The 13,570-nt window shown below is 41.1% G+C and overlaps 1 protein-coding gene across 1 annotated transcript in view; it reads left to right on the top strand.

Annotated features, from left to right (window-relative positions):
• Positions 1-13,314, top strand: part of LOC144607536 (uncharacterized) — a 64,555-nt gene extending 51,241 nt beyond the window's left edge. Inside the window, exons 14-15 of the mRNA XM_078424429.1 lie at positions 11,878-11,973; positions 13,203-13,314. Coding sequence (XP_078280555.1) covers positions 11,878-11,973; positions 13,203-13,314 — 208 coding nt within the window. The remainder of the gene's footprint in view (positions 1-11,877; positions 11,974-13,202) is intronic.
• Positions 13,315-13,570: the final 256 nt, after the last annotated feature.

Raw genomic sequence — 13,570 nt, 5'->3', positions numbered from 1 at the left:
TCTTGAATTGTACCGTACCCTTAATTTTGTTTGTACCTGACGCCGGCATAATTCAGGAGAGGGACCTTTATAATGGAAATATAAAATGCTAAAGGCACTCAGCTGGTTGTGGAATCAATGGAGTGAGAAACATAATTATTCTCAGAGCGAAGCCGTTGTTTGCAATTTTTAGAAAAAAAATAAATATAATAATATGTTGCGAATTTTCTATGTACTTTTAAACTACGGCTATCTATTGCCTGTATCGGAAATGGTAATGTTAATTGTCCTTGTTAAGGTCCAATGAGATGATTGACACAAAATGCTGGAGTAACGCATCGGGTCAGGCAGCATCTCTGGAGAGAAGGAATGGGTGAGGTTTGGGGTCGAGACACTTCTTCAGACATTTATACCAGTTAGTTAGTTAGTTTAATTTACTGTCACGTGTACTGAGCTACAGTGAAAAGCTTTTGTTGCGTGCTAACGAGACAGCAGAAAGTCAATACATGACTACAGTCGAGCCATTCTCAGTGTAAAGATACAGGATAAAAGAAATAACGTGTAAAACGTTTAGTGCAAGACAACGCCATTAAAGTCCGATCAAAGATAGTCCGAGGGTTCGTCCACAGTTACTTGTCAGGCATTGACAATTATTGGCCAGTTGATCAGTGTTGACACTGCTTCAGAGATGAAATGTCAGCCAAGAACAAATTTATTCCAGGAGACTTTCCCAAATGTTTCTATTCTAAGTTTTTAAAACAGAGCGTTGCTTCCCAGTAGATACCTATAATGTATATATTTTAAAATTAAAACTTAAATTGATCTATTAATCTCTTCCAATTGTGACAATCGTAGAACCGAGTAAAGAAGGAATGATGCCACGAAGTTAAGATCAGGAAATGTACTAAGTTGGGAAACGTTTCCGAGATTCTCCAGTATATTGGAAACCCGGTTTAATTTAAGTGCTAAAACAATTACACCTGTGTTAGGCGGAGAGGTGAATAAAGCACAAGGGATTCCTTGCCAAGACTTAACTTATTTTATTTCCATTTAAAATTGAAATGATCCATACTCTCCAATACTTTTGGGAATCACATGCCCAACTATATCTCCTTCGACATCGCCGAAAAGCACCTCAAAGATTGCACTGATGGATAGTGGATAGTGTGAACTTGAATAAATGTCATATCTATGGAAGCGCATCCCGTCACGCGAAGCTTTCAAGCCCCTGGTAGCGATCTCCATCAAAGAGAGTTTCAATAATTCGGAACCAATTGAATTGGGTCTCTTATAACGTGACAGACACAAAATGCTGGAGTAACTCAGCGGGACAGGCAGCATCTCTGGAGAGAAGGAATGGGTGACGTTTCGGGTCGAGACCCACGTCAACCATTCCTTCTATCCGGTGAAGCTGTCAGTCTCGTTGAGTTACTCCAGCAATCTTATATCTACCTTTCCCCATTCAGATGTTACTGGTGGCGTTCTGTCCATCTAACCGTTGGGTTTTACTCCATTAATTAATGTGTCCACTTCCAACCTGTTAGATCACTTAGTTGGCTGAACCATAATTTATATTTTTCTTGACTACACCACACAGCACGACAATTGGCATTCCGAAATGGGAAAATCTTTATATGTTGGAATGATAGGTAATGTTCCTAGTGTAATCAATATTACTGCATTCGCTCTCTCTCCATCCATTCCCCACCCAGGTCGCACCAGATTCTCGTCTTCACCGAGCGAACAGCTAATAATGGCCTTTTCCCTTTATCCTCGTTACTTTTTTTGCATATCTTTCATTCATTTGTTTTCTATCTCTCTACTTCACCCTCGATACCTCTCATTTCCCTTTCCCCGACTCAAGTCAGAAGAAGGGTCTCGACCCGAAACGTCGCCCATTCCTTCTCGCCAGAGATGCTGCCTGACCCGCTGAGTTATTCCAGCTTTTTGTATCTAGCAACGAGTTTGCCTTAGTGACTTAGATACAAGACTAAATTAAGTATTGATTTAAGTTGCGACTGAATTGTTGGTAGGGATGCGAAGGCTGTGCAAAAATTACCGTCAATGCTGTATTTGACAAGAGTGGGGACACAGTAGATTATCTCGATAGTCGCCATTAACTAAAGATCCTTATTGCTTTCGGTGAAATTCAGGTTCACATCAGGTAAACTTTAATAGATGCAAAATAAAACGGCGGCTACACATTTAATATATAATTGATTTCCTCTGTGCACACACGGATAATTGAATCCTCGGCCCGAAACGTCACCCATTCCTTCTCTCCAGAGACGTTGCCTGTCCCGCTGAGTTACTCCAGCATTTTTGTGTCAATCTACGGTTTAAACCCGCACCCGCAGTTCCTTGTTACACATGAGTAATTTAAATTGTGCTCCAGGAAATCTACTTCCCCTATAACGGCGAAGAGAACAAAAGTTAAGACACAGTGACTAAGTACCTCTGCGATAATAAATAAAAGTTAGAAGCAGAGAATACAATTCAAAAAACATTATTAAACAGTTATTTATATATTTTTAAATTCTTTGGGACGATTACATTCATTCGGAGATGGGGTTTTTTCTTCAAAGTATCAGTTTATGTAGAGATGAACTAGTGCTTTTTTAACCCCGAAGAAGCGAAATTCAAGTAGATGTTTTTAATTATTTCTATTATTTTACCATTAGAATTTAAGTTTGCAGACAACAGATCCCCGGCGCTCATTCCTTGTGTCATCGTCAACGCTGCATTTATACCGCAATTACCTGCAATGTAGGCTCTCATTAGTCCAGAGTGTTTATTGTCATATGTCCCGAAACGGAACAATGACATTCTTACTTGCAGCAGTACAACAGACATGTAAACATTGTACTCTGTAAAACCCATAACAAGCAACAAAAAGCTCAGGGTATCACAAAATTCTGGAGTAACTCAGCAGGTCAGGCAGCATCTCCGGAGAGAAGGAATGGGCGACGTTTCGGATCGAGACCCATTCCTTCTCTCCAGAGATGCTGCCTGACCTGCTGAGTTACTCCAGCATTTTGTGATACATTCGATTTGTACCAGCATCTGCAGTTATTTTCCTACACAACAAAAAGTTCAGTATGTATATACACATACAAACAGACAAACAAATGGACAATAACAGTGCAATAACAATGCCCCTATGTAGTTCGGAGCCTAGTTGTGGTGTTTAATAGCATGATGGCTGTAGGGGAAGAAGCTGCTCCTGAAATCGGATATCATAATCTTCAGGCTCCTGTTCCTCCATCCGGATGGCAGGAGTGAAATGAGAGTGTGGGATGGTGGTGTGGGTCTATGATGACACTGGCTGCCTTTTTGAGGCAGCGACATTTGTAGATCCCTTCGATGGTGGGGAGGTCAGTGTCCATGATATGCTGGGCAGTGCTCGCCCCTATTTGCAATCTTCTTTGTTCCTGGGCGTTCGAGTTGCCGAATCAGGCCGAGATGCCACCAGTAAATATGCTCTCTACTGTACACCTGTGGAGGTTTAAGAGATCATTCATTAACATACCGAATCTCCTTAATCTTCTGAGGAAGGAGTGGGGTTGATGGGCTTTCTTTATAGTCAAAGCTCATGTGCAATTGCAGTCGTGCGCAGGTGAGGATCCGGTTTGCGTTGATAACCCTATTGGGAAACTCTTGCTCCTGGATTAAAGAGGCTTTAAACAATTCCAAAAAAATAAATTCAATATCCCTCAGACCCCATGGAATGCCAGATTCGCCCGGAGACGCACGATGCTGTGGGCTCAATAAACTGAACTCCTGCTGAATTCAAATAAAATGTATTTTATTTTCCCCTTGGTTCTCTAAATTCCGCAATTTAAAACAAGCTGAATGGTTACACTAAAAAAAGGAATTTGTTATTGCTGTGTGTTTATTGCAGATCTGTCGTTGAAATAACTGCAGATGCTGGTACAAATCGAAGGTATTTATTCACAAAATGCTGGAGTAACTCAGCAGGTCAGGCAGCATCTCAGGAGGGAAGGAATGGGTGACGTTTCGGGTCGAGACCCTCTTTCAGTATGAAATATTGTTCAAATGACGGAAATAAAGGGCCCGGGTCTCCGTAAAGCGTTGTAAAACGACACAGCGCCTTACGGATGCAGATGTACAAGGTAGAGTCAACTTTGAGATTTTGTAAAAAATTCCATCGGATTTTTTCTCCGAGAAAACCCAAAGACCGTTCAAGAAAATTCAAGGACAGTTAGATGCTGCCTGACCTGCTGAGTTACTCCAGCATTTTGTGAATAAATTAATTAAATGCTGGCTCGGATTTCAAAGACCACATCCCTTGAAGAAGAAACAGATATTCCTAAACATATATTGTTGATGATAATGGTAGCTACTTTGCAAAATAATTACATCAATTAGTTCGAACACCGATAACATTTCACCGGATGCACATTGCTGTTACACATTGAATATTATTGATATGCCCGAGGATTATGTAGGCAAGGCCAAGGGGGGGAAGGAGGGAGAGATATTGATTTAGCAAGTATATATTGATGGAAGTCTATATTTAAGGCGTAGGTGTATTGTAAATTATGTTGGATAGCGATGTATAAATTCGGATTGCATTTACCTCGGATTGTATTACAATCGCGTTGTAATTCCGAATCACAAAGTAATTGATTGCTATCTGCTTTATACACCTATGAACACCAACGGGAAGCCTCTTTATTTTTCGATTGAAAAATGTGCTAATTTAAACTCCATTTTATCGTTCGAAAAAATAACCTAAAACCCTGCAACGTTAAACATATTTTATAATCAACTGACATTCAGCATTCTGGAAATTAAAGACGTCCCTACATTATAGAATATTTCAAACTACTATCCTGAGGTAGTCATATTCTGGAGGTTTAATCGAACTGTGTTGGAGGTGAAGTGGCGAAAGTATTTAACCAGGGGGGATTTTAAAAGTTAACAAATGATGCAGCATTACCCAAATACTGGAAATCAACCGGGTTTGGATGCTGTGCGTTCAGTAGAACCCGCCCATCAGAAATTGGCAGTTAGCAATACATTGCAGTGAGTGAGATCTGACGGGCCAGGTTAACAAGAAATTTCGTTTGAGTTTCACCAGCGCCATCCGTTAATTAGTAAACTATTTGAGGCACAGAAATGGAGCCAGTGAGCACCTGAAAACATTTGAGTTGAGCATTGGTGCAAAGGGCCGAAATCTGAAGAAGGGTCTCGACCCGAAACGTCACCTATTCCTTTTCTCCAGAGATGCTGTCTGACCCGCGGAGTTTCTCCAGATTTTTCTGTCTATCTTTAGAGAAACGTATGTTTGATGCTGTGCCTGTAATTTAAGGTTAAAATATATAGTGTGGAGAACTGTGTCACATTTCGCTGGTCTTCAGTACCGTACAAATTATGTGAGAGAGGAACGTGTTCGATTGAATGTGCATCTTTAAATCTTTAAATCACATTACATTATTGATCCGACTAATTCTGCAGAACCACAAGGGAAGGGTTGATTATATTCCACGCCAGCCTTATTCCATCCCTTTTCACCTCATCCTCAATATATGCTTCAATTTCTTCCCTCTTATGCGTTTCCCTTATCAACTCTAACGACTGCCAATTGAATCCAATCCGTGTAATGGCACTTTTTTCTGATTTCATTTATGATTCTATGTTACCAACTCATTGATAGAATTACAATATTAAACTCGGTATCGTAGAGATATTCAAGGGTTTATGTTTAGTTGCCATTTATAGGAAAAGGAAACCTTAGATGTCGAGAGCCACTGGACCCTGGGTGGAGGTGAGGGGGACGGGGCAGGGGAAAGTATCTGGGTTGGGGGGCTGTTTGAGCGAGAAAGGATGGGTGAACGAATGCATTGTGGAGGGAGCGATCTGTGCTGAAAGTGGAAAGCGGTGGGGATAGGAAGGTATGTGTGGGGGCAGGATCATTTTTAACGGAGGCGGAAACTTCGGAGAATGAGATGTTGGATGTCAAGGCTCGTGGGGTGAAAGGTGAGGAGAGGAGGAGCGAGAGAAGAACTACGGGAGATAGACAGAGGAGACACGGTTGAGAGATCCATCCACAACAGCATGAACAAAAATTAGATATTTGATGTTTTAGAGTGGAAAACCTCATCTCGTGAGATTGCTGCTGTGGTGAAATTGAGAGTGCGGGATGGAGCCTTTGCAAGAGGCAGAATAGGAGCAGGTGTCGCCCTGTTAACTGTGAATGGGCTAGCGGTAGAGGTTAGTAGATAGTCTGTGAAGGAGAGAAATGGAGAAAGGCATCTTTAATTTGAAGATAGGGAAGGAGTCCAAAGACATGTTGCGGTGGACGAGGACAATTTCCATCATGGGAATGAGATGTTGGTTGAGAGGAACTGATTGTTCAAGGAAGAACTAGGCGCAGAAGGACTGGACATCCATGGTAAAGATGAGGTGACGGAGGGTCAGGAATTGAACGTTAATGAAGAGTTGAAGAGCTTGTGAGGCGTCTTGGATGAAGATCAGAATGGACTAGACAAGGGGTCAATATGGAATCGAGAGATATTAACAAGGATAAGCTGGGCAGGCTATGTTTATCAGGTGAAGTGTAGAAAACGAAGAGGGAACTAAATGGGAAGATTTTATATCAAGACGACTCAATGGGCGAGCATTACCCATCACATAAGATAAAACTAGTCTTCACTATTTACGAATAAGGATCTACCTTACTTCCTGGGCCAAAGCCCAACACGTGGTAGTAACAAATATAAGAGTTTTCACAAACCTTGACACTAGTCATGAGCACAGCCCGAAGGGCAAACACGCTCAATTCACCCAAGAACCAAACATTTCTTGAGAGAAAGCAAAACATAATTCTCACATAACCTCGGAGCTCAATGACCTCTGGCAAGAGAAAATGAAAGAGTATCTTACATTTATGGCCATTGACCTTCACGACAATCTATTGTAAAGAAAATCTCCACTCAACCAATGGAAAACATCCTTCTTTTATGCACATGAGTCAATTCTTTCCTGTTAGGTGGTAAGTTCGCATGACAGATCTTAATAGCAATTATCTTTATCAATCTGTTGCCGACATTTTCGGCACATTAACCATTACCACTCCAGTTTTCTTTTTTACAATGTTAGTGACACATTTTACAAATGTTTATCAACCAAGGCGAATCCACAATATCGTTATTCCCACCCAATCACTCAGTTCTTGCCATCTTCCACTTTACACTAGAGTCCAAAACACAGACACAGTTTTAGTTTCAGTTGATGTTTTACAATCCTGAGATCTGGAATGAATGGGCTGTCCTATGAGCGTAGGTTCGACACCTCATGTTTGTTAACTGGGATTTAGAAGAGCGAGAGAAGACCGGAATTTAAAATATTTTCGACCAAGATGGGTCTTGTCAGGGTGCAAATGGAGAGGATATTCGCTTTTCTCTAAGAAACTCAAACTGGTGATCACTCTTTAAAATTTAGAAACGACAGTGGCAGGACAAATGTTCGTGGGGTATATTTAGGGGACATTTCATAAAGCGGCACACAAGATGTTAGCAAACAACATTAGAGCAAAATACATTTAGGGGAGGATAAAGGTGTAGTTTGTGGAGTGATGAATAGACTAAATTGGAGAGTTGAAATAAGATGGCACTTTTCCAATTGGGAAACTGTACATTGGTGGATGCCACAATCGATCTTAATGATTTGGCTAAAAGGTTGGTTAAATATATTCAATCATATATTCCACTTTACTGATGTTCCCAAAACTCGTGGGAAAGTGTATAATGCAGAAAAGCTTAGAAGGTAGGCTATGTAAATGGATAAGAATTGGTCTTCATCTGTCATCCACAGAGAGCAACTCTTAGCCAGGGGAATGAGTAATATTTTTGATCTAATTCAGTGGTCCTGTGCAAAAAGTGGCATTTTCACTGCTTCGGCGGCTGCAATAAATACCTCAATAGCAATTAACATATGGAAATTGCTTATTTTATGCCTCTGCATTTAAACACAAAAAGGTATATTCGGTTTGTACGTGAAGGCAACATCGATCTGAGACTACACATTCATTACCACAATACACCGCAGGACAGACACACGTACATTTCCGGATCGACGAATCTTGTAAATCCATGGTAAATTAAAAAATAATCTCTCTCTTTCTGTCTTATATTGTTCATCTTGATAAGAGGCCAGTAACGTTCATTCAACAAAGTGGCAGACAATATACATCTCCATCAAAAGAGATCTAATCACCCTACTCATGGTATTCAAGGCTATTGTTGTCACTGAATACTTTGCCCATCAATGTTCTGGGGAAGAGGTGCCATTGATAGGGAAGGTCATGTGGACTAACCACTCAAATATCGTGTGTGTAATAGAGCAGGCCCAAGGCTGCAGGGATAGGTCACCTCCAAAAACCCCGAACCCTTTCCACCTCGGCACCTGCCAGGAGGGTAGTAGAGTTCTATTCACTTGCCTAAACACCCCCAAGAAACTCAACGCGAACTAGGTCAAGTGGATAGCTTCCTGCACCCTGAACATTCACCACCAGTGCCAAATAGCTTCAATATTTGACCTCTTCAAAATGCATCACACCTACTGATCCAAGGTATTTATTCACAAAATGCTGGAGTAACTCAGCAGGTCAGGCAGCATCTCGGGAGAGAAGGAATGGGTGACGTTTTGGGTCGAGACCCTTCTTCAGTTACTCCAGCATTTTGTGAATAAATACCTTCGATTTGAACCAGCATCTGCAGTTATCTTCTTATACACCTGCTGATCCTCTGACTAGTCGGCTATTACCTCCCATACCCATGACCACCAAGAAAGACAAAGGCAGGGGTAGCATGGGAGCGTCAGTCCTTACACTTATTGCTCTACGTTGTACATCACACTGGCTTGTAAATGCATGCCTTTCCTCATGGTCGCTGTCTTTTAAATGTGAAACCCTTCTCACCCGCAGTGTGGGATTACCTTCATTGGAAGGACAGGGGCGATTTAGGAAGGCGGCTCAACGTCACCTTCCCGAGACCAAGTTGAAATAATCAATAAATGCCAACAGCGCTGAAATAGCCACACTGTTCTTTTTTTTTTTTAAAGCATACCGATTTCTTTTAAAAAAGGGAAATTTCTATTAAAAAAAAAGTTTGGAATAACAACAGAAAACGTAGGGGTGTACGTCGATGTGCGATATTGAAACGAGACATTGTGGAGCTCCTATAACAGGCTCTAAACAAATATAATAATCGAAGTTTCTCGGCAGGGAGAATAAATATCCGATGGGAAAGAATTGTGAAACATTTTGGGGGAGAGTGAGAGGAAAGGGAGACTTTTAAACAAAATCGGCAGCTTGCGGACCCGAATAGTCTAACACAGCATCGAAGGGGAATGCATTTTCAAATACGGTCCACTCATTGCCACCGCTGTGAAATTAAACATCAACTAAATGTTAGATAATAAGATATACACCCATTGTTTCTGCTTAATAAATCCCCGCATGAATTCAAATAAGTCTTTCCAAAATGTCTCTTCAAATCAGAAGGTCACATGAAGTTAATGAAGTGAGGACAGATATCTTTTTTAAAAACGCTCAACATGGTCAATTGGTAACTGATTTCTGGAAATGAGTAACAGGAATATGGATTTCAGCGTCCGTTGAACAATATCTACATTCAACTAATCCATGAAGCCAGCACTCTCGGAATTGATCCTTGAGACATTTTTCATTGTAGGCATTTGCAGAAGTTGCAAGGGATGGGTGAGACAAACCAATGGATAATTTCGCATTTCCATTCCATCAGACCAGACCAAATTGAATATCGGTTTCGAGTCTGAATGTTCAATTGATACAATGAGATTCATTTCTGGTATTTCCAACCATAGCGTTTTAATATGAACCGGGGGAAAATAACGTGACTGCCCTCGCTTATAGGTAATAGGAGGCAACTTATTTAACAAGCAAATTGAAACGCAAGAGAAGGTACTCGCGATAAAGCAAACTGCGTAAATTCTTTGTTTAAGCAGATGTTGGTTTAAACCGAAGATCGACACAAAAAAGCTGGAGTAACTCAGCGGGACAGACAACATCTCTGGAGAGAAGGAATGGGTGACGTTTCGGGTCTGAAGAAGGGTATCGACCCGAAACGTCACTCCAGAGATGCTGCCTGTCCCGCTGAGTTATTCCAACTTTTGTGTCTATCTTGCGTAAATTATTTTCCATATAGCAAAGTGAAATGGTAAAAAAGGCATTATATTCGCTATGTCTCGATCATTAGCTTATGAGGACGTATTGCCTTTTCGTTTTCCCAATATAAAGCGAAGCATCTTAATTTTTCAAGTCTTTTTTACGTAGAAGGGAATCAACGATGTTATCAGACGAAATCACAGTATTGTGGATTTGGGGTAGGAGGTAGAATCGGGCCGTGCGGGGCTGGGGAACTATGAGATTGGAGGCACTGGGGTTATTGTGGATTTTGGGTAGTAAATCTCCCGAGATGCTGCCTGACCTGCTGAGTTACTCCAGCATTTTGTGAATAAATGTTATCAGACGAGTTTTTTTCTTTGTTCAACCCAGATAGGGGAGAAATTATATTTAAATCGAAAAACTACTTTTATTTATAGCAAGTCGCCTTATTGCAATTTCGGAATATTGTTTTAAAGAATGTCAATTTGTCATTACTTTGTTGAAGAAGTATTTAGACTGGCGCATGTCTGCCGCTGTATTTGACACGAGTAATGGCACATTCTTCAAATCATGGAAGATATCATTGTTGGACTGTTTTAAATTAACTTTTTTTTCTCAACTTGGTAGCTTTGTTCAATAAACCGCGCACAAATATCTAGCTGCAGCGATTACCAGTTTAATCGGGGAATTGTCTTTAGCTCTTTTGCTCCTCGATTTTCAGCACAGCGTATGTCCATACGCCCTGAAACATATCTCATTGTAATGTTTGGCTCATCGGGAAAAATACATTGATATTTGCGTTGCAGGAAAATCAGCGGCGTAATGAAGGTGATACAACTCAGGGAAAAGGAATATTTCCCATTCACAGTGTACAAACCATAATTGAACGCAATGCAAACGCAATGTGTTTAAAATAGATCTGGCTGCTTTCAACCGAATGTATGCTTTGACTTTTACCTGGCCGTACTTGAAATCATTTTTCGTATAATATTAAGTTATTTTAGAAGGAGGCTCATCTTGTACATTTTTTTGCCAATTCCGAATTCCAACCAAATGATGTAAGTGTGATTTGTTGATGGATTCACCGACTGCTGAAGACTCACACCGAAATAAACGTTGGAGTTCCGTGTTATAAGGTTATAGAGTGCCTTGGCTGCGCTGTGAGGGTTGAGGACAAAGGGCATTGTTTATACTTTTTAATGTTTGTTTTGAACGCGCGATTTCAGCACAGCTTTCAGTGTGTGTGATGTGCTGATCGCCAAATGTTTCTGTTACACCCTGCCTTGAAATCGTGTACAGACTGTACTTATCGTGTACGTGTTTTTTGAGAATATAATGCCTATTATGTAGAGTCTCATAAGGCAAATGCCTGTTGAATATATTTCCACTTTATCGTGCCAGCACAGTCTTTGGTCAAGTGAAGAAAAATGTATTTGGAGAGCAAAACCTCTGATCTAACACCAAGCCCATATTCAACTGAGCAGTGGAGACCCCTGCCATGTTTGCTTCTGAGACCTAGACTACCTACAGCAGGCATCTCGAAGCATTGGGCAAATACTACCAAATTCTGTCTCTGTAAAGTACTCTAAATTCAGCTGAAGGACCACCATCCCAGGTCAACAACCCAATCATTTAAATACGATTCGGCTCTGTTGACCATGCTGGGCAGTCTACATCGTCGACCTCCTTACTGTCTGACTCCTGAAGCAGATTATTTTAATTCCAAGATCTGACACGAAAAAGATTACCTGTCAACAGAGGGAAAGTAGCAAGAATGGTCTCAGAGACTTCTTGGAGAAACACAAGGTCCATGGTACCTTAAGGTGGGTGATGTTGAGGCCGTGTATCTGGGGGACAGTGAAGTCTTGTGCACGTGGCGGAAGTAACGCACTATATTACACTCTACTCACTTTATGTCTCTTGAACTATCAGAATAGTCTGCTGATCCCACACTTCCCTACCTCAGCATCAACAACGCCAAAGTGGGCGCCAGCCATTCTCAATCATAAGGGAATGCCGAAGAAGACATTGTAATGTATCTGTGACATGTATAACATTTAACAATCGTAATTGATCAAGTGCGAACAAAGACTATACCCGCCGGTTACCACGGATCAAGGGTGGGTGTCTGCTTGTATGAGGAGACTGTTCGGAAAATAAATTTTATTTTAAGGATTGTTGAGTACATGCATTGGGAATGTCCCCGTGGTGATAGGTTTGGCGGTTTGCTGAAGAATGCTGAGGTGTTGAGAAGGTTCAGTAGACGGTGAGCAGATTTATGCCTTGATGAAATATTGCAACAGTTGGACCGATTCAGTTTATGGAACCAATAACGTGAAAGGTTTTTTTTACTGGGGAGTTCGTTATGACAACGGGATTTAGGTAAGATTTTTTTAGTATTATGGGTCGGAATTTTGGTCTCTAAGGTTTGGGTATAATATACATAGGCAAAGACTGATTTTAGACCGCAGGAGGTATTTATTTTGGCAGGCAGAAATTGCTATTTGCAAAATGCCATTTGGTTGGCATGGACAGCTCTCTAAATAAACGATGGCCGGTTTCCGCTGGTTTTAATGCTGATATTGCCACTGGTTTATTATTATTGTCTCATATGTGCAGATATAGTGACAAACCTTGCTTTGTGTGCTATTCAGGCACATCATACCGCACATGAGTACATCAAAATAGAAAAGTATGCATTGTGCAGAATATCGAATTACAGCTGCAGACGAAATGCAGGTAAAAATAAGAGTTTGGAGGCTTCATGAATTCATCCCGAGAATATTAGAGGTTTGTTCTAGATTCTGATAACAGTGGGGAAGATGTTGTTCTTGCATTGGTGGTACGTGTTTATAGTTTTGGTATCTTCTGCCAGAAGAGGGAAGAATTGTCAGGGTGTGAGTGGTCCTTGATTATGTTTGGTATTTTAATAGGGTAGTATGAAGTATAGATGGAGTCCATGGAGGAGCGTGGGTGGAAGATTGGATTGTATCTATTATTGTAGTACTTTGATTTTGCACTCGACAACACGGGCACGTATCTTTAATCGCAGATGCACCAGTTCATTAGTACGGAAAGAGGAACTGGGCGAGTTGCTGCGACGAAGTGAAAACACGTTTCGGAGAATCCTCACAGGGAAAATGTCCAATGGACAAAATCCTTGATGTAAACTTGAACGGGGTTGAATTTCTATCGGGGTATTTCCCACAGGAGTGTTTTAGTTTCGCAGACCAGGTAGCAGATTTTTAGGCCAAAATTATCAGCCACGCCTTGAAAACCACATTGCTATCCTGTCCCAATCCCATGTTCTGCTTGTACCTTTAGAAACCTCCCCCTAGGTTACCCACACCTTCATTTTCACAAAGTATGCCAGCTGTCTCCACTGTCTCCCCAACGCCATTAGCACCAAACACAACCGGT

Source organism: Rhinoraja longicauda, chromosome 29 (assembly GCF_053455715.1).
Source record: "Rhinoraja longicauda isolate Sanriku21f chromosome 29, sRhiLon1.1, whole genome shotgun sequence".
In the NCBI taxonomy this organism is placed as follows: Eukaryota; Metazoa; Chordata; class Chondrichthyes; order Rajiformes; family Arhynchobatidae; genus Rhinoraja; species Rhinoraja longicauda.
Note: the sequence above shows the minus strand (reverse complement) of the source record. Positions and strands in the feature narration are given on the sequence as shown.